This window comes from Myripristis murdjan, chromosome 11 (genome assembly GCF_902150065.1).
Source record: "Myripristis murdjan chromosome 11, fMyrMur1.1, whole genome shotgun sequence".
Classification (NCBI taxonomy): Eukaryota; Metazoa; Chordata; class Actinopteri; order Holocentriformes; family Holocentridae; genus Myripristis; species Myripristis murdjan.
This window is the reverse complement of record NC_043990.1, coordinates 11,593,717-11,612,123: the sequence shown is the minus strand read 5'-3', so window position 1 is coordinate 11,612,123 and position 18,407 is coordinate 11,593,717. Positions and strand designations below refer to the sequence as shown.

The 18,407-nt window shown below is 42.9% G+C and overlaps 1 protein-coding gene across 2 annotated transcripts in view; it reads right to left on the bottom strand.

Annotated features, from left to right (window-relative positions):
* Nucleotides 1-240: 240 nt before the first annotated feature.
* sdc2 (syndecan 2) overlaps nt 241-18,407 on the bottom strand; it is a 41,485-nt gene continuing 23,318 nt past the window's right edge. The window contains exons 2-6 of one of the 2 annotated variants that reach the window (XM_030063664.1): nt 9,441-9,555; nt 8,151-8,323; nt 5,351-5,480; nt 2,875-3,079; nt 241-2,838 (exon numbers count right to left, since the gene is read on the bottom strand). In XM_030063664.1, the coding sequence (XP_029919524.1) occupies nt 2,916-3,079; nt 5,351-5,480; nt 8,151-8,323; nt 9,441-9,555 (582 nt within the window). In that variant the 3' untranslated portion in view covers nt 241-2,838; nt 2,875-2,915. Of the gene's footprint in view, nt 3,080-5,350; nt 5,481-8,150; nt 8,324-9,440; nt 9,556-18,407 lie in introns of both variants that reach the window. The other variant, XM_030063663.1, reaches the window with a different exon arrangement.

Here is an 18,407-nt window from a genome sequence, read left to right as displayed (position 1 = left end):
ACAGTAAATGGACCATAAAGCAAGGCAGCGCTGTGGCATCTGCTCTCGACTCCCTACACAAAAACACTTTGAAACGGTCTCCCTGGAGAAATTTGCTCAACAAATGAACTAACAGCAAAGAACTCTCCCTAATCATGTGTAAGCACAGTAATATTAGTAGCTATATTGCGTTTAATTTAAATAATGTGAGATCTACAGAAAAGTGGGAATTCTAAAAATAAAACGACACAGGCAGATGGATATTAGGCCACAATGTTTATTCAGTAGTGTTGTTTCAACTTATAGGTACAATACTGTCAGCTTTTGTAAGACTAAAAAAAAAACGATACCATTACAGTCATCTGTGCTCACAGAATGCCAGTCAAGTCGTTTCCACCCCTCCGTTTGTGTACGCACCCGCCTCATGCTCACCTAGAGCAAGTACATTTCCAAATGGTAGGCACTTTGAAGGTTTAAAACATTTGTGAATATACATTAATATATATATATTTATATATATATCTTCTTATATACTAATAAGCAATCGGACTCAATGGTCGGGTCTCTAATAGAGAGAAAAAGCTAAAAACAGAAAAAGATAACAAAAAATAACAACATGATGTGGCCATGGTGGGGGGTGGGTATGAGAAGAGAGTGGAGTAAAAATACTGTGAGTCTTTGGGTTTTTTTGCGTATGCAGTTCAGTACCTTAGATCGAACGACAAGAGCATGAAAGGATAAGTAAAATGAGGCTGGGAGCAGAGGGTGAAGACTGAGGGACCCAAAGGACCGTGGAGAGACGGAGGGGAGAGCAGGAGATGAGCGGATGGAGAGGTAGAGGAGAGTTGAAGAATGAACGGCCTCATGAGGGAGGGTGCTAGGAGTTTAGACAATGTGACAGCATCTAATCTACTTCACATTACTGTACAGCTGAAAAAGGCAACTTGACAACCTGCCGGACATGACGCGATGCCTGTCTCTCTTGAGAGCAAATTTATGTAGAGTTGACGAACATTTAAATGAGAAGGTGACGGACAACAGCGAGTCTTAATGCAATCGTACCGTTTGCATTCACACTGGACGTCAAAACTCAAAAAGCCTGCGTGGACATTCTGCAGCAGTCATTGCGTGGCCTTTCATTTAGCTCGGTTCAATTGGTGATGCAGAGAGGAGAGTGAGACGAAACAGTCCCTTGTGTAGATTTTAGACCGACAAAGAGGACTGAACAACCTCATCGCCCATCAGCTTCTCAGGGAGGACAAAGCAGCATCCCATCTACAAAACAACAGGCCAGTAAAACTGACCTGAAGCTGGCTTGAAATGCATGAATTGACCACTAAAACACTTGAGTAGACTTCAAAGTTAGCACCTTGCCAACGACTACTTTCACTTAACACTGTGGTCTTCCATATAATATGTCACTTTATTTATCAATAGGCAATCCTTCGGAAAGAAACTAGGTTTGTAAAGGGCCTCCTGGTGTAGTTTGCTGCAGAGCTGTGTGTTCTGCATGTGTGGATTCTGTCCCGGGCTGGTGTGTTTGTGTCCAGGCAGTCATGCCTAGCACTGTCAGGCCTTCATTGAGCAGATCTTTGGGCCTGCAGCGTCAACACTGGGACACGGACAATAACACCAGGCACTGGGCTGGATGGCTTGCTCACAAGCTGCCCGGGTGGCTCCACACAGCTGAGTGAGAAAAAAAGGAGGGGATCGACAGCTCAACTGGCCACACTCCAATCTGATTAAAAAGAGGGTGAAAGCGAGGGAGGCTGGGGTAAACAGAGAGAGAAAGAAAGACAGAGATGGGGGGAAAAGTGTGAGAGGGGGTGTTAGAAAAGTGTGGGGGCGGTCAGAGCAAACTAGGGGGACACATCAGGGGGGTGGATATGCGCCAGAGCCATAGGCCAAAAGGAAGCAACTTCACCCCAAAAAACGACATACACCCATAGCTGCACGACACCAGAGGGGAAACAATGCAGTGGATGTGCAATATGAAATCGAATGCAATTAAATACAAAAAAAAAAAAAGAAAATAATTCCACAAGACATAACGTGGAAGTGAGTCTTGCTATTTTTCTCGTGCCCTGACACATTTTTGCCTTTTAAGACCAATTCCTAGGTATGAAAATTATATGCTGTCAAAAAGAAAACCTGTTTTTTTTTTATATATATATATATATCACCAAGGGCTACACTGAAAAGAAAACAAACAAATAAACAAGACATAATGAAATGCTCACGTTTGATTAAAAACTGATGTAAGAGCAAAAAATAAACATTGTAACCTGAAGGGAGAACATTTACATTGACTGTTAACAGCGTTAATATGAAGACCAAAGAACTTCATCAAAACTACAAAGGCATTTTTTTTTTTAAACATCAGAGAAAAGATAAATTAATGAAATACACCTTTAGAGATCAACATCAGACATGCTAGGACAAAATAAAAAGAAAAAAAATGAAAGTAGGATTGATATAGAATAATTATATTCAATTATTTCCACTTTTAAATTTTTTCTTTACAAATAACATACTGCTACAGTTAAAAGTAGTCAGCGACTAAAAACAGCTCCTTTGACAGAAGACAGATGCGATCGGTTTCCTCGCCTTTACAGATCCTGTTTTTGCTGTTTATTTTTTTCAGCCTTTTCAAATAATACACAAAATGTTTAAATACACTGAGATTTGCCATAAAATGAGCAATGCTTGGCTTTCATTTAAAAAAAGAAGAAAGAAAAGGTCTTAATTACAATACTCTATGCAAAAGCTTTCCTTTATGCTATTTTTCCTCAATCAACGTTGTAACTTTTTCTTGTTGTTTCGTGTTGTATCTGAACAGGTTTGTTGTTGTTGTTGTTGTTGTTGTTGTTGTTGTTGTGGACTGCATTTTGACAGTCACTGGCGATTTGTCAATCTGGCGATGGGAGGGCAGGGTTTTATGCATAAAACTCCTTGGTTGGGGCCTTCTGATAGGCTGCGCCGGAGGGTTTCCTCTCTCCCAGGTCATAGCTGCCTTCATCCTTCTTCCTCATGCGGTAGACCAGGAGGAGGATGAGGAAGATGGCAAACAGGAAGCCAATCACTCCACCTGCAATAACAGCTGAGGCAGAGAGACAGACAGATAAGAGAGAGATTGAGAGAGAGAGAGAAAGAGAGAGAGAGAGAGAGCAAGAGGAAGCAAGGTAATTATCAAATCCAAGGAAGACAAGTCGATATCTGCGACCTTGTGGAGAATGATCCTCCTAAGCTGTCTTGAAGTGGAAGAACGCCTCAAGAGCGTGAGCGTACAGAAGCATCCTTACAGTTTGAGACGGGCTGTGTGCTCAATGTGACATCTTTCCAGTGAGCATCAACTAACTCTGTACTCCAGACCTTGACATGTCACTCTCACACTGAATCTTAGGGCATTCATTCATCTGATGCATGTTCAATCGGCACGTCTTTTCTTTTTCTTTTTCTTTTTTTTTTTTGCATACTTTGGCCTTTATCAATATCATATCAAATGTGGCAAAGAGGACACAAGAAATCACAAGAAGGAATACTGAGAAAGACCCAGGTAGAGGGAGAGAGAGAGAGAGGTGGAACAGCTGGAGGTTAAACTTTCTGCAGAGGGCACAGTGTAAACCAATCATCCAACAGTGGGCTAACACCAAGGGAAATCTGAATGAAATCCACCCAAACTGTGTTAAGAAATACCTCCCTCATGACAGCCCCAAGGCCCCCCAACAGCCCTGCTTCTCCCTACTAATATTTCTAACTCACTACATAGGCTTACTTCACCTCTCCCTCCCAATTATGCCTGTATGAGGTTCTTTATAGCTTCCTAATCTGTTTAGGGTCTCTCATGGCGCAACAACCTGCCCCCTGCTCTACTTTAGGTTTCCAAATGTTGACTGGCCCCATGGCCCCACAGGGAACAAAAGTGGCACAGATCCAGCCAATGAGCTCCAGGAACCAGCACCGCAGTGCAGAGTGAATAAATGCAAATTAGATTACGGGCAATTATTGTTATGTAAGTCATAAGGGAGAGGAAAAAAAGGATTGGGTATGTGGAAGAGGATGGCGAAAAAAGAACGAGGAGGAAGAGAGGGGGAAAAAGGAGCAGAGGTGACGAAGGTGTGTTTTAAACTTTCTGGGCCTCATCTAAAGGACTTACACTAATTCTCAACATCCTGTGTACTGTAAAGGATATGGACTCGGAAGGATGGAGGCTAAAATCGACTTCAAAACAACTGAGAAAAACTAAGCGGGATTCGCAGGGAGTTGGAGGAAGTTTTGCAAGAGTTTTGCAAGAGACAAATTTTGTATTGACTATTTTATGTACCATATGCATTGCCTACAATGGAAGGAAGAACAATTCATCACTATCCAAAAACAATAAGAGAGAGGTTAAGTAAAAGTCTATCAAGAGGAGAAATGTGAGGCAAGCTCTCATCCAAGGGAGGGTGTCCTGATTTGTCCCGGTTTATGTTGTTTTTGCAGGCTGCCAACACCAGATGGATATCACAACAAAGTAAAAGTGAGGTGCCAATCAATGTTTGTCTCAGACGTGTGGGGAGAGAGCATGAGAGAACAGAGCGATTCTGAGTCAGATAATTTCCCTTCCACCTCTTTCATGTAATAGAAGTGAACAACACACACTTGGAACACCCACTTTGCTGTGAACTCAGCAAGGTCCCACAGAGGGATGCAGGCGGAGTTTATTAAAACTAATTATTTTGAGAAGTGGATCGGGTCTAAGGCACTGGGGAGAATATTACCTGGCTTTCCAACAACGAGCTGTTTACCGGAAATATGCTGACACGTTGTAAAGTATAGGAATGCGAGACACATGAGAGGATAAACAAACCAACTACATCATTCACAAATAGCATCAAAGAATTTATTGGTGGAACATCAAAATGGAGAGGCTACTTTCATCATGAGCCATGCGTGCGCCAATATTCAGAGTGCCGCAAAGAATGCAACAAAATGTTGAGCTAACACAGGCAATATCTGTACTCAGCCTCACAGAAAAAAAAAAAAAAAAAGATGTAGACATTTCTTCTGGCATGTTCAACCAGTGTCTAAATAATAAAACACCCTCTGTCAGCATGCAAACTGAAGTCCAATTAATTTGCAATCGATTGGGTTTCATTAACGTAAAAAAAAAAAAAAAACCCTAATAGAAATCCACCCTTATCAAGAAAGCTTATGAACTAATAGGTCTCCAATCTGCCTCTGGTAATGACTGCAACACAAGTTGAAGAATAGCCGACAAATTTGCACGGCCTACGTGTGCATTCAGTCCCGTTTGCCCTGTGTACCCAATTATCTTTCCTAGGGAGGGGCGGTTTGTCGTCTGTTGTTGTGGTTTTATTGTGGTACATACCTGCCAAAACCTCTGTCCTCTGGAAGAGGTTTTCAGAGCGAACCTCAATGGGTTCTTGGGGTGAGCCTGGGGCACTGGTGGTACTGGTCATCTGGTTCCTCCGCATGTCCTCTGTAGCTGGCACCGGGGCCTGGGTTGAGATAGAAGAAACATGGGAGTTTGCGGAGGGAGAATAAGTGGGACAGATATGGAATGGAAGGAATGGGGAGGGAAAGGAAGTGAGGCAGAAGAGAGAGAGAGAGATCAAGGAGGTTGGACACTGTTAATTGGCAGACATACAGCTGCATTAGCTCCTAATATTTCTTTTCTGTTTGCTCAGAGGAACAGCACGTACTAGGGCATTATGGCATGGTCCCTAATCGATCCCCGGCGTGATCACGACTGTAAATACTGAAGGAGAAAGGGAAAGTTGAGAGTGGCTCAGTTACAGGGTCTACTCAAGGAAAAGAAGGGGACCAATGTGGACCCTCGCCAGAGAAACCTATGGGTTGTCCAAGGGGCTGGCCGGAGAACAAAATGGATCTGGCCCAGATTGCCCCGATGATTAGTGCAAGGAGCTGGTAAAGCAGGCGATGGAGCCGAGCCAGTGACCTCAAGGTTTGGCTGGGAGTCTAGGAAAGGAAGCAAAGTATCTAGAATGGATCTGAGCCCATGCCCATGTATCTCACGCTTTTTCCAATGGAGTAGGGAAGGATGCAAAGGACCAAAATGGAACTGAGCCAGTGCGTTTGGCCATGGGAGGAGTGACAGAGGCAAGGGGGGAAAAAAATGGAACGGGCCCAGAAGAGTCTTATGGCTTGGCTTAGGGGGTTGAGACCTTGACTACTAATCCCAACCAGATGCAGTGCCCAGTGCAGCACAGTAAGAGCGCAATACAGAAGTGAGATCTGAGATGGTTCCAGGATATGTGATTATGATCAAGAGAGATGTAATCCTCCATAATTTGCAACAAAGCAGAAACATAGAGGACTGACATGAGCACTTGATCTTTATCCTGAAAGCAACCTCAGGGCTCCTGGTATTACAGGGGATTTCATAACACGCTGGGTCAGCTAAACACACACTGATGTACGATGTCACTCTCTGTCCTCGAGGCAGGATGGTTACAGATGACTTTAAATTGCATAATGTCATAATATCACAATGTTCTATCTCAGTCCTGGGTACATTGCAATGTAAAAAAAAAAAACGTATTAAAATTTTTGAATTTAAAAGTTTGCTGGTGTATTTAATGTGTTGTACAAATGGTGACGGACCAGTGTTTCCCCCAAAATGACACTGTCACTGTGGTGGGGACCGGGGGTGCAAGAAAACCGTCTATTGAAATTATATGGAAGAATACATTAGCCTATGTCTATTTCTTATTTCACCATTTTAATTCTACTTAATTCTCCACCTTTTACTCACTTCTTGGTCTCTTACTGCACACACACCGCCTGTTTCTGTCCTTCTCTCTTCCTGTGTGTGTCTGCTCTGCTGACTTTCTTTGTCAGCAGTCACCCAAAAAACTCAACTTGCATCTTGGATTTTTTCCCCTGTGATTGTGTTTTCAGAACAGCAGGTGAGCCGTGTGTGTAGGCGGCCTGTCGGTAATGACGTATGATGCTTGTGTGCTAGACTGAATGCCTTTTATGGAATGCATGTTTTTTTAATGTAACGCTTGTTTTCCCATGTATTGTACCTGCTATTGTCTGTGTGCTAGGCTGCATGCCTTTTATGTTATGCTTATTGTCAAATGTATGCTTGCTGTTACTGTATGTAAGTTACAGGTGTGTTGGAAACGCCTGGATGTGTACTCCTTCCTTTTTAAATGTTGTTTAAAAGATATTAAACATTAAATATTGTTTAATGCCCCTACCCACCATTGTAAATAAGAAATCATTCTTAATGACTTGCCTGGTTAACTAAAGTTTAAATAAAGTAAAATAAAACTTGTCAAAATGATCAAAATGAATGTGATCCTTCTTGTGCTCTGTAGTAGTGAATCATTTAAGATACCATAAAGCTACCGAATTTTGATACCCAGAGCTATTAATAACATTAATACTGTGTGTGTCTGTGTCTTTGTAAGTGGTGAGGGTAACCATGAAAGGGGGGGGTGGGGGTGATGTGAAACTGCTGAGAAGTGCCTTGGTTTACATTAATGAGAAACCCTGAATGGGTCGAATTATACTTGGGTGTCGTTAATATACCTGGGCGGGCTGCCCAAGTATAGCATGTGGGAAACAGTGCAGACTAATCATATATCCAAGTGTTTAGTGGTTAATTTGATGTATCAGGGCTGGCTCACATTGTATGCTGTCACTGTTGGGTGAAAACCTTGTGACTCCAAGCTGTTGACTTTTAAGAAACTAAAAATAACAGCCTTATTTTAGCCTTAACTTTAGCTATTTTAACCACCATCTATTTCTGAAATGTGTTTAAGAGTGTTTTATAGCCTATGAATGTTTTTTTTTTTTTTTTTTAATTCAGTGTGTAGCCAAATCCTTCAACTGAATTGATGAAAATGACAACTGTAATGTGCTTATAATTGTCAGCATTTGTTCTAATCTGTTCCCAGCACCAAATGGGTGAAATCGAATGTATCATGGTTATTCGGTAGCAACAGATAAGTTGTAAAAACAAAACGTCTACTATATAATCTTTGAAAAAAATCTAAACTTACTGGCTCTTGCTATCATCTTACTCAGTGTTGTCCCATGAGGCAAACCCCTCCCAGCAGACTCAAACGAGGAAGAGACCCTGGTCTGGTGTCCTGTGTCTAATGCATTTACGTCCTGGTAATGGTATTTGTTCTCACCTCTGTTCTGAGTGGTTTCCTGGGCGTGTTGTCCCTGGCAGTGTCTCTGGCTGTGGCTGTCTCCACCCTGGGGGTGAAGTCTTTGGTGGAGTCCTGGGTGGGTTCTGCTGCTTTGGGCTCGATGTAGACCATACTGACAGTCACGGTCTCCTCCACCACTTCCTCACCTCGACCTGGCAGAGAGAATATGACAGCCACGGGGTAAATACATTACTGCACATGAAAATAATATAACCCCGACTAAAATCACTTAATGAAAGTAAAGCATCATTTAAAGTGAGGAAAGTGTTTCAAACCGGGTCGCTGCTAGAATTAGAAAATGTAGTATAATATAGCAAAAGCAATTACATAAGTACTTTACTGTGCATAAAAAATTTCATCAAGCCAATGTCATTAACCGACGTGCCAGTATGCAAAATGTTTTAAACGTTGTTTCCTCTGTAAATGTAGTATTACACTTACGTAAAATACAGAGAGAGCCATTAGGTAAATACTTTACTGCATATATAACCAATATCAACCAAACTAATACCATTGCATCTGCAAATATACGACAGCATTAATCATATTGTGTGTGTGTCTGTGTGTGTGTGTGTGTGTGTGTGTGTGTGTGTGTATAGATATGGATATGCATGTAGGACCCATATGTATTCTGCAGCCAGAGATATCAGGAGGTTTATCTTACTTAACTTTGCAATGGATGGATTTAATTTTAACGCACTGTTTACAGTTTGAATCTTTTATAGAAAATAGAGTGGCAGCATGGAGTAATACACAGGGTATACACACAGTATTGGAGCGTCTATTGCTCACAGCCCTGTCTCTTTTCACCTCAGCTGACCTTCTCTCACTGCACTTGTGCAAGTCTTTCAGAAAGAAGAGTTACTTATTTTGACCTAGGAATGCTCTCTTTGTGGAGGTGCTTAAAGCAAGTGGAGCAGAGGAGCTAATAAAAAAGACATGTAAAACCTGCACACACGCCCATGGCAGTCTGGCTGACAAGGCAATCTAAATTCAAATCGAGAGAGAGGGAGAGAGAGAGAGCGAGAGAGAGAAAGGGAGAGAGAGAGAGAGAGAGAGAGAGAGAGAGAGAGAGAAACAGCACATGCATTAAAAACATGAAGAAAAACTAAGTTGCCTTTATAATACTTACCTGGGGTGGACTTGAATATGAAGTTGTCATCACACCTCAGGGTAATGGCCTGATGAACCTGCGTGTGTGTATGCGTGTCCGTGTGTGTGTATCTGTATCTGTATCTGTGTGTGTGTGTGTGTGTGTTTGTGTCTTACCTGAGCCAGACCCTGAGTTGAAGTCATCATCATCTTCAGGGTAGTAACCTCCTGAGCCTGTGTCGTCCAAGTACAGGTCATCCGCCTGAGAGGAAGGCTTGGCTGCTTCTGCTATCTGCAAAACAAGACAATATGGTTTTCAGAGCACATTTCATTTTTATTACAACTCTGTATTGCTTTCGAGGGGAGACCGAGGCATGAACGTTTTCATTCTGCACCACATAACAACAACAAAGAGAAAACCCTGATCTTCAGAACACACACTCGCTGTTTTAGTATTCTGCAGGGGACAACTAGATGTGAATAAGATAGTGGAGTTTGGAGCCAGCCAAGTTTTTATACTGCCTTTTAAATCATTAGTCTCAAAGGCTTCGTGTTGAGACCAGCTCTTCAGTGTGTGATTATTTCTTTTATTGGCAAACATAATATCCTCAAGGGCGGCGATTCAAAGCTCTATTAAATAGCAAACATCGTTAGTAAATTTTCTAATCTGAAACCTCAGAGACCATTAACACAACATGTACAGTCCAACTAGTCTGCCTTACAATCTGTCTCTTGTATCATCTATAAAGCATGAGCCGGCGCACACAAGAAATCTTAATGACGTTCAGCTGAGTCTGTATACCTAAGAGACGGCGTGCCTTAACCAATCAAAGTGTTTCATGGCCTTAATGGAGTGTAACAACACAGGTGACCATCTAGTCCCTCCGACGGCATCGTTGTCCGGACAACAGATCAGCATAGTGGGAATGTTGTGTTACGGCTTAATGGAGCGACTGGTTGAAAAGGTTGCTTTAACAGTGCCTGTTTGTTTAAAAAGCGCCTGCTCGTGCGGTATGTTAGCTGGGATTTTAAATCAGAAATAAGATAAGCTAATGCAGTTTTCACGGTAGTCTCACAATGGCTTCTCACAGAGCTGGTGAAATGTTGGATACCTGAACATTGCTGCCATTATACCAATATAGTAAAGTATGTGGTGTATGTGGTGTGAGTCCATGTTTATTTGTTGTGTTCTGTGTGTGGGTCTGTGTGTGTGTGTGTGAGTGGAATAGCTAGGAAGGCATCCATGGCAACGTCTATTCAGCCTCTATTCACCAATGCAGGCGGCTGTATTGCCCCCGCTATACTGATGGCTCTGCTTTAGAAAAAAGAACACAAAGGAAAGACCCCACAATATATTATCCCAGCTTGTGTGTGTGTGCACGCGCGCGCGTGTGTGTGTATGTGTGTGTTTGTGCGGCCATTTAGCTGGTTGCTACAGTTTCAGGCCTGCTCTGTGGATGTTGTGCTGATAAACCTGGAGGTGAATGAAGTTGGATTAGAGGAAATAGTCCAGTGGCTTGAAAGGAAAAGACTCAGAAGAAGCGCTCATTGTCGAATTCAAAGAATAGGAACGGCATGCTGGGAGAAAGCTATAAGGAAATGGGCAATGAGTGACCTCATAACCCCCCTGCTGCAGAGAGATGATTGAAAAGTATCTTTTTTTTCCCCAGTTTGGGTTTAGAACTCAATGAAGGTTAGCGTTTCTAATAATATACATCATTCCCATGAGTGTGTTCAGCAGCACTTTTCGCACTCATTGTGTGTGCTTTTGTCTGTGTGTATGTGTCTGTCAGTGTAGAGTCATCAAAGAGAGGCCTGGCACTCTCCATCACAATGAAGCAGGCAGTATAGAGAACACAGAAAAAAAAAAAAAAGAGAGAGAGACCGAAAGGCAAGATAAAACAGAACAATATCTCCCTCTCCCCTCCCTCCTTCTCTCTCAACTGGGCCTGACTTCTGGAAGAAAGGCCTTTCACCGCTGAGCTGGTTGATCAAAGGGGGAATTTGTTCAAAGCAACTTTATCTTAACCTTTCTTGCCTTCTTCTCCTCCACATACAACCCCCCCACCGAGCCCCTCCACCAGCCAGCAAACCGATTCACCGGTTCAGTCCACACATCTCTATGCATTGGCGATACGGGCACAATAGACCAAAGGGAGGCAGACGACCACGAGAATCAAATGATGACAAAAGCCGCTAATGAGATAGAGGCCACACACGCACATGCATGACTAGACATGTTTACAAATGTATGCAAGCATTCATTGATTTCATTGATTATGCACACACACACACACACACACACATGCGAGAGAGCAATTGAGCACATAATGTGGCACCGCACAGACATGTGAACTCAGACAAGCACAAAGGCACACCCAACTTTAAATATCAACATCAAAGCCTTTATTCCTTGTTTAACACGCATTTCAAAGACAGGAACATGCGAGATGCTTTCACCTGGAGCACAGAAATCTCAACTGGCGTTTTAGACAAACAGGCACGGTGAACAAAATGCACAAGTATTTAAAAGATAACCCGCAATTTACTGAAAAATCATTGTTGAATGCCTTTTTTAATTCAAAGCATTGACTTGTATTTTTTACAATACGATACGATGTGTAGAGTTTTGTCTTTTATATTATATCTTGATCATCAGACGTTTTAATAGTTTGAACACCGGAATTGGCAAGGGAAACGCTGCTCTGTAACACCAAATCAGCACAGATCTGTGCAGAGGAAATGGCCTGTCTGACCCTGATAAACCTTAGTGACTTCATCTGATGCATGGGGCTACACAGACACACAACACACGCTTGCAAGTGCACCCAATAATAAACTTGATAAACTTGACTTTCCTTATCTCCAGCACACCCATGCATGTGCACAGACACACACGCCTTGATAAACTTTGTTCTCTTTTATCATTCCTGTGACATTTACAGGTAAGGTTTCCCTCCAGCCCTTATCACAGCCTGAATTGAACCAGACACATCAATCTACCAACAAGTATAGATACCTACAGCCAGCTAGCCCGTGATTGTAGCCTTGCACAAGTCCCACTTTGTACAAGGTTTCTTCACTCCAGCCTAAAGCGTAATAAGCTGGAAAATGCGGCAGTGTAAGCTGTAGAATAGAGGCAAGATGGAAAGGGCTACAAGAATGATCCCATTGTAAATATCTAACTTAGCAACAGAGCATTCCTCCTTGGGTAGCATACCAATGTTAGGTTTCCTGCAGCGGAGAGCCAAGTCTGAATCACATCTATTGCACGGCGTAAACCACCGACCTCATCCCTCCTAATCAACAAAAACAAAAACGCTCCTCTGCCAAGAGTCTATTGTATCTCATCTCCCCTCATTCCCTAAACCCGAGAGTTGATTTTGGATTGAAGTTTTGTAAACAATGAAAATGAGAGCTTCAAGACCTCATTTACTGTATTATTGAAGCTTCACTACGAAGCTGTTTTTTGCAGCAGCCTCCATCCAATATGTAATCTAGCTGCTGTAGTGACAGCTCCATAAAAATACTCAGTGGGTTTTGTGACCTGTAAGAATAACTGAACTTTCTAGGATAGCAGCAAACAGTGAGGTGCGCATACTGTTGACGAGAATCACACTATGCCTTATGTTTTCATATCTGAGATTAGTATGCTCTAGGTTTGGCAGAGAGAGATACGTCCACTTCATGCACCTGGGTAGAAACAAAAACCTCAACACTGGTGCATTAGACAAGCATGTATAATTTGTCACTAAATCTAGTTTTGTTAGCACTGCACTGAAAGTATTGATTTTTACTGCTTTGCCTTTGCATTGAATCAACTGAAAAAGGCACTGCAGAGCATTAGAGGAACAATATGCCTCACTATAGCAACCAACATTAGCCAGTATGATTAAATTTGTTAGGAATCAAATGCATGAAAGACACAGTCAGTCACATTCTTCATAAATGAGGCATCACTCTCTACAAGGTTTTCTATAACAGGGTGTCATTCTTTGAACTGGAGACAAACGCTTTCCAGTGGACTAAATAAAGACCATGCTTCACAGAGAAGAGGCCTTGAGTGCTGCACAAAAACGGAGGAGGAGACAAACAGTAATGCTGCTTTGAGACACTCAGTGGTATACACATATGTATGCCATACTGTAGTGAGAGCAAAGGCACACGTAACACATTACACGTGCACACACACCGAATCAGAAAAGCACAAAAAGGGACACACACTTACACCTGCCTCAACACACAGAAACCATGTAATAACACCCTCATACATATGCATACACGTGCTGACTAGGATTGAGCCATTGTCGATAATATAAAATATTATGTGATATTTTCTACAATATTAAATAGATTATCAGAGAATAAAATAATATCTAACTAATATGTATGTATTTTTAAAAAATGTTTGGTGGGTAAATTACCCCCTGGAAATATAGTGATACTACTGAATATTATGATATTTTGATGAGACAGTATAATTTTGGATATTGCTCAAGCCTACCACCAACACAAAGGCTCTTTCTCTCTCTCTTTTCTACAATACACACATACAGAGACACACACAATGCTCATAAATACTTATTTTTTTGTATTACGGGCAGTATCTAGAGGCCAGTGTTCACCAGGTACCTGAACTAACATATCCTGAGGTGTCATTTCTGACAGCGCTGTCAGGTTTTGAACCCCTCACAACCTCTGGTGAGTTTACGTCCTCGAAGTGAAATTTGCTGTTAATTGCTCAATTGATTAGATGTAATTGATTAGATGTAACTGCTTTAGTGGAATGCACTGAATGCATTCCCCTGCACCATCAAACAACAAACAACAAAAACCTGAATTGAAACTGCAATTGCAAAGTTTTTTTTTTTTTTTTTTTTTCCTTTTCAGAACTACCCATCTCTATTCGTTATCAAGGTGAATAACTGAAAGAATCCATGCACGGCAGCACACATGGAGACGCGGGGGGTATGCACACAAACAAATACTTAAACGGTCTTTCCGACACGTTAACAAGCAGCGTTTATCTTACAGAATCTGAATGAGATAATGGACAGTGGTAGGCAGAAAGAGAGGGAAAAAGACACCGAGGCAGAGAGTGAAGGCAATAGTGAGGTGGGGGTGCAGGGGGTTTGGCTGCCATAATGAGGTGGTGGCTGGCGATATATGCCCTCTATTAGTTGAAGAAAAGAGCTGCCATTAACTGGCATCTCTCCTCGCTAATGAGCTAACAAGCCAGCGGGAGGGCAGCTTCCGGGTAGCTCTGCCTGTCTGTCTGTCCGCCTGTCTTTCTGTCTGCCGTCCAATCTCTTAGTCTGTTTCTCTGCCTGGCTGTCCATCTGCCTGTGTGACCTGCAGAGCAGGACAACACAGGAAGAGCGGAGAGCTGCAGGCCAAGAACACTCCAGACATGGACGACAGAGGAGGAGGAGGAGAGGCGGGATTGAGAGAGGAGAGTGGGAGATATAGAGCAGAGCAAGAGGGGAGGAGGTGGAGGAGGAGGAGGAGGAGAGGGGGAGGGTGGAGGGAAAAACCCACTACTGCAGACAATCCTGTAGCCTGCAGGTTGCTCTGCTAAAAGCCTGTCAAACCCACCATGTCCATGCCTAGCGGTGCTTGAAAGGCACGGGCTGTGTGTCTCTGTGTGTGAGTGTGTGTGAATTTGCATCTCTTCCTTTTCCCTCCCATCTTTCTGTGTGTGCGTGTGTGTGAGGGCTTGGAGGGGCTGGAGGGATGAATATGGCAGAAATGGAGTTATCTCAACAGGCCTGGGCTCCTGGCTTCGTGCTGTTGACACACCACACTCACTTCTAGCACAATAAATATTAGCTCAACTCCAAGTCTGGCTGGGGAAATAGCGTTCCTCAAAGATATGTAGACACACACTCATACACACACACACACACACACACACACACATAAATACACAACAGTATGAACCCATACAGTCACACACAGACCCCTGTCTCAAATTTAATAGCTTATATCTAAATCTAATAGCAATTTAGACCACCACAGTGTTTCATGTTGTTCAGCTCCATCACCTTGCCAGAAGAAAACACATTGTGGTAGGCGACAAAATTACTGCTTCATACAGGTCCGAAATAGATGCTGGGTGTTGTGTAATATACTAAAAGATAAGACTTTAATACTGAATGAGACAACGTAACTTGTGATGGAGACTGATGGAGCAGTCTGTGAATATGCAAGTTCCATCATAATTATTTACAAGTGTTATAAAAAGTGTAACGTAAAATTCTTGCTTGGGAAAACAAGTCTCCATCCTGAGACGGGCTGAATGCCAATCTTGGGACACGGCGCTCAGTGCACGCTCCCACAACGCTGTGATGTATATCCGGATCTTGATTGTTAGCAAATGTATAGAGCTATTTTTAAAAAAAAAAAGATTAAGTCGGTAACGCAGATACCAAATCCAGCCTGTGGTCTCTCTCATGTCACAGTTAAACATATTTCAAGGACAGACAGAATGATTGGTAAATGGGTACCAGAAACCCTGTTCATTTTGGCCAAACACAGAAAAATGTATTAACTCCAAGTGCCTTAGAAGCTCTAGTCATTTTGGGGGGGTGTATGGGCATGGATGCATGTGCTCTCCTACACACAAAGACACACACACACACATACACAGCATAGCATTGACTTCAGAGAGGAGGCTGTGTGGAAAACAAGTGCACAGGGCAGACAGTGCCTCAGACATTCTTCATCGGTCTGCTGCTTTCTCTGTTTCTAAACTATTTCCTTTAAGTCTACTACAGATGAACTGCTAGCAGCTCAGAGGAAGCCACAACAGCAGAGAGAAACAACTTCCCTCTCAGCTTGAAAAAGGCATAATTGCTTGTATAAGACATTATGCCTTGCAATACCCCGTCCCTTCTCCATATTTAATAGGCATGTTTAGCCCGTGTGCACTCATATGTGCACTTGAAAACTTTTCTACGCCCTTCTATATTTTTAATAAATTGGCTTCTACTTATTTCGTTTTAGCTCGTATGCATACAGCCGCCGGACAGTACTTTGATTCACTTGCAGTCAGATTTGGTGACACACGAGAGATACTCCAGAGGCCCACTTTGGCTCTGTATTTGTTCAGGTGTATTCACTTTCACAGTATCTGGGTTCTTCATATGCATGCTGCTGTAACCTTACTCTATAGAGCACATTGTCGGCATTGTCCTGTCCCGTGAAAGAAATCAGTTCTTGTTATCACAGCCGAGCAAACAAATGTCTGCGCCTGTGAAAGAATTCAATAATTTGTAAAGGGAGGGGGGGAGGAGGGAGAGGGACACAGAGACAGAGAGGGACTGAAAGAGAGAGAGAGCGCGTTAATCCCCTAATTAACAAAGCAAAGGTGGCAGATTGGCCTGCCGGCTTTCACTTTATCTGTTCTACTTGGCCTGCCACGGATCCATACGGAAGGTCAATACAGCAATGCGGCCCGGCTCTGCGCTGTTCACAACCCCCACCCCCTCCCCCACCCCTCCCCGCCGAGCTCGCTCCCATCTCCCTCCTGCTGACCCAGACGTTATCACATGGCAGCAGATACGCCGATAAAAACAGGAGAGGAGACAAGGGTGAGGAGGGGGTGAGGAAGGGGGGTGAGGGGCTTCCTCCTGCATTCCACCTGGAGGGGAACAGGACTGGAGGGGAGGTGGGTGAGATGGTGAGTGGGGGGAGAGGAGGAGTGGACACGGAGGGGGCATGAGGGGGGCAAACAGCTTTCATTGAATTCCTGTCTTCATTTCACACGCTACTGGGGAGGAAACATGTTGAATATAATAATGAATAATGAATGCAGTGTTAAGTCACTGCAAAAAAATCTCCTTAAAAATAAGTAAATAAAAGTCATTTGGACTCATTCAGTCTTTTTTCCCCAAATAGGTTTAAAAAAAATTGCCAGTGGGATAAGATAATCCCACCTGGCTCCAATGCTTCACTTGTTTCAGGATTTTTTCCGGTAACAAGTGTAAATGTGTTAAGCCCAGTGTCAGCCCCCGCTGATTCAAGAAAATTCCTGAAACAAGTTGATTAACATCAGATACAAGTGGGATTAACTCATCCCACCTGTGGAGTTTTTTTTTTCACTTGATTTAAGAAAAAAACAAGATGAATATGAATATGAGTATAAAATAATAATTAAGTTGGTCATTTTTTGCAGTGTATAAGGAGAGAATGATAAAGATTAGGATGACCAATGCTTTCACTTGTGTCCCGCTAACACCTGCTGATGGCTGAGCGAGCAACTGCCAAGACACACAGAGAGAAGGTCTCTGTGAGTCATGTAGGTGGGTGGTGAGCATTGTTTAGAAAATGTAAATGGGAAGAGGAGATGAGGCCGCCTACAGGATTGGCAGGGAGGACGTCTAACCTGCAGGCTGGAGGGATCGGGGGAGGTTTGTCAATGTGTGTGTGTGTGTGTGTGTGTGTGTGCGTGTGTTTGTCTGTCTGTCTCAGTGGTCTTTGAACCCCCTCCAACTTTTATTGCCCTCCCAGGGATCATAATAAGGAACTAATTGATAGTCTTTGAGCCATGGGCAGGGGGGAGAGAGGGGGAGTTCCTGCAGGAAGTCGACACAAATCAAACTCTCTGTAAGCCCTAAAGGTCTGGAGCTCCTCCAGCTGAGTGGTGGAGTGGGACAGCACCGTGTGTGTTTGTGTGTCTGTGTGTGTGCATGTGTGTGTGAGAGAGAGAAAAAAGTGAGAGAGAGAGAGAAAAAGAGGAGATAGTTTAAGTGAAAGAGACAAAGTCAGAGTTTGGAGTTGACGTTCAGTACAGACAGCAGAGGATCCTGATTCAGGAAACATCGAGTTTGCCCGGCTTCTTCTGTGGACGTCTCCTGCTCACTTAACCACACCAGCTTCCTGTTTTGACCTAATACTGTCAAGCGCTGAAATAATGCATTTCAGCCATATGAGACATGAGATATGAAACATTTACGATACAATTTCCTAACTTATTTATGTGGGCAAATACAATTTAAATCCTCTGACAGAAAGCCCTGCATGGCAACATAAGAACTTTTTTTTGTCAGTGTGATACAGTGACATTTAATCTGTAATTCGGGCATTATTTTACTTTATTGGACCAGCTGACATTGTGTCCCATGTGTACGATGTGCTCTGAAC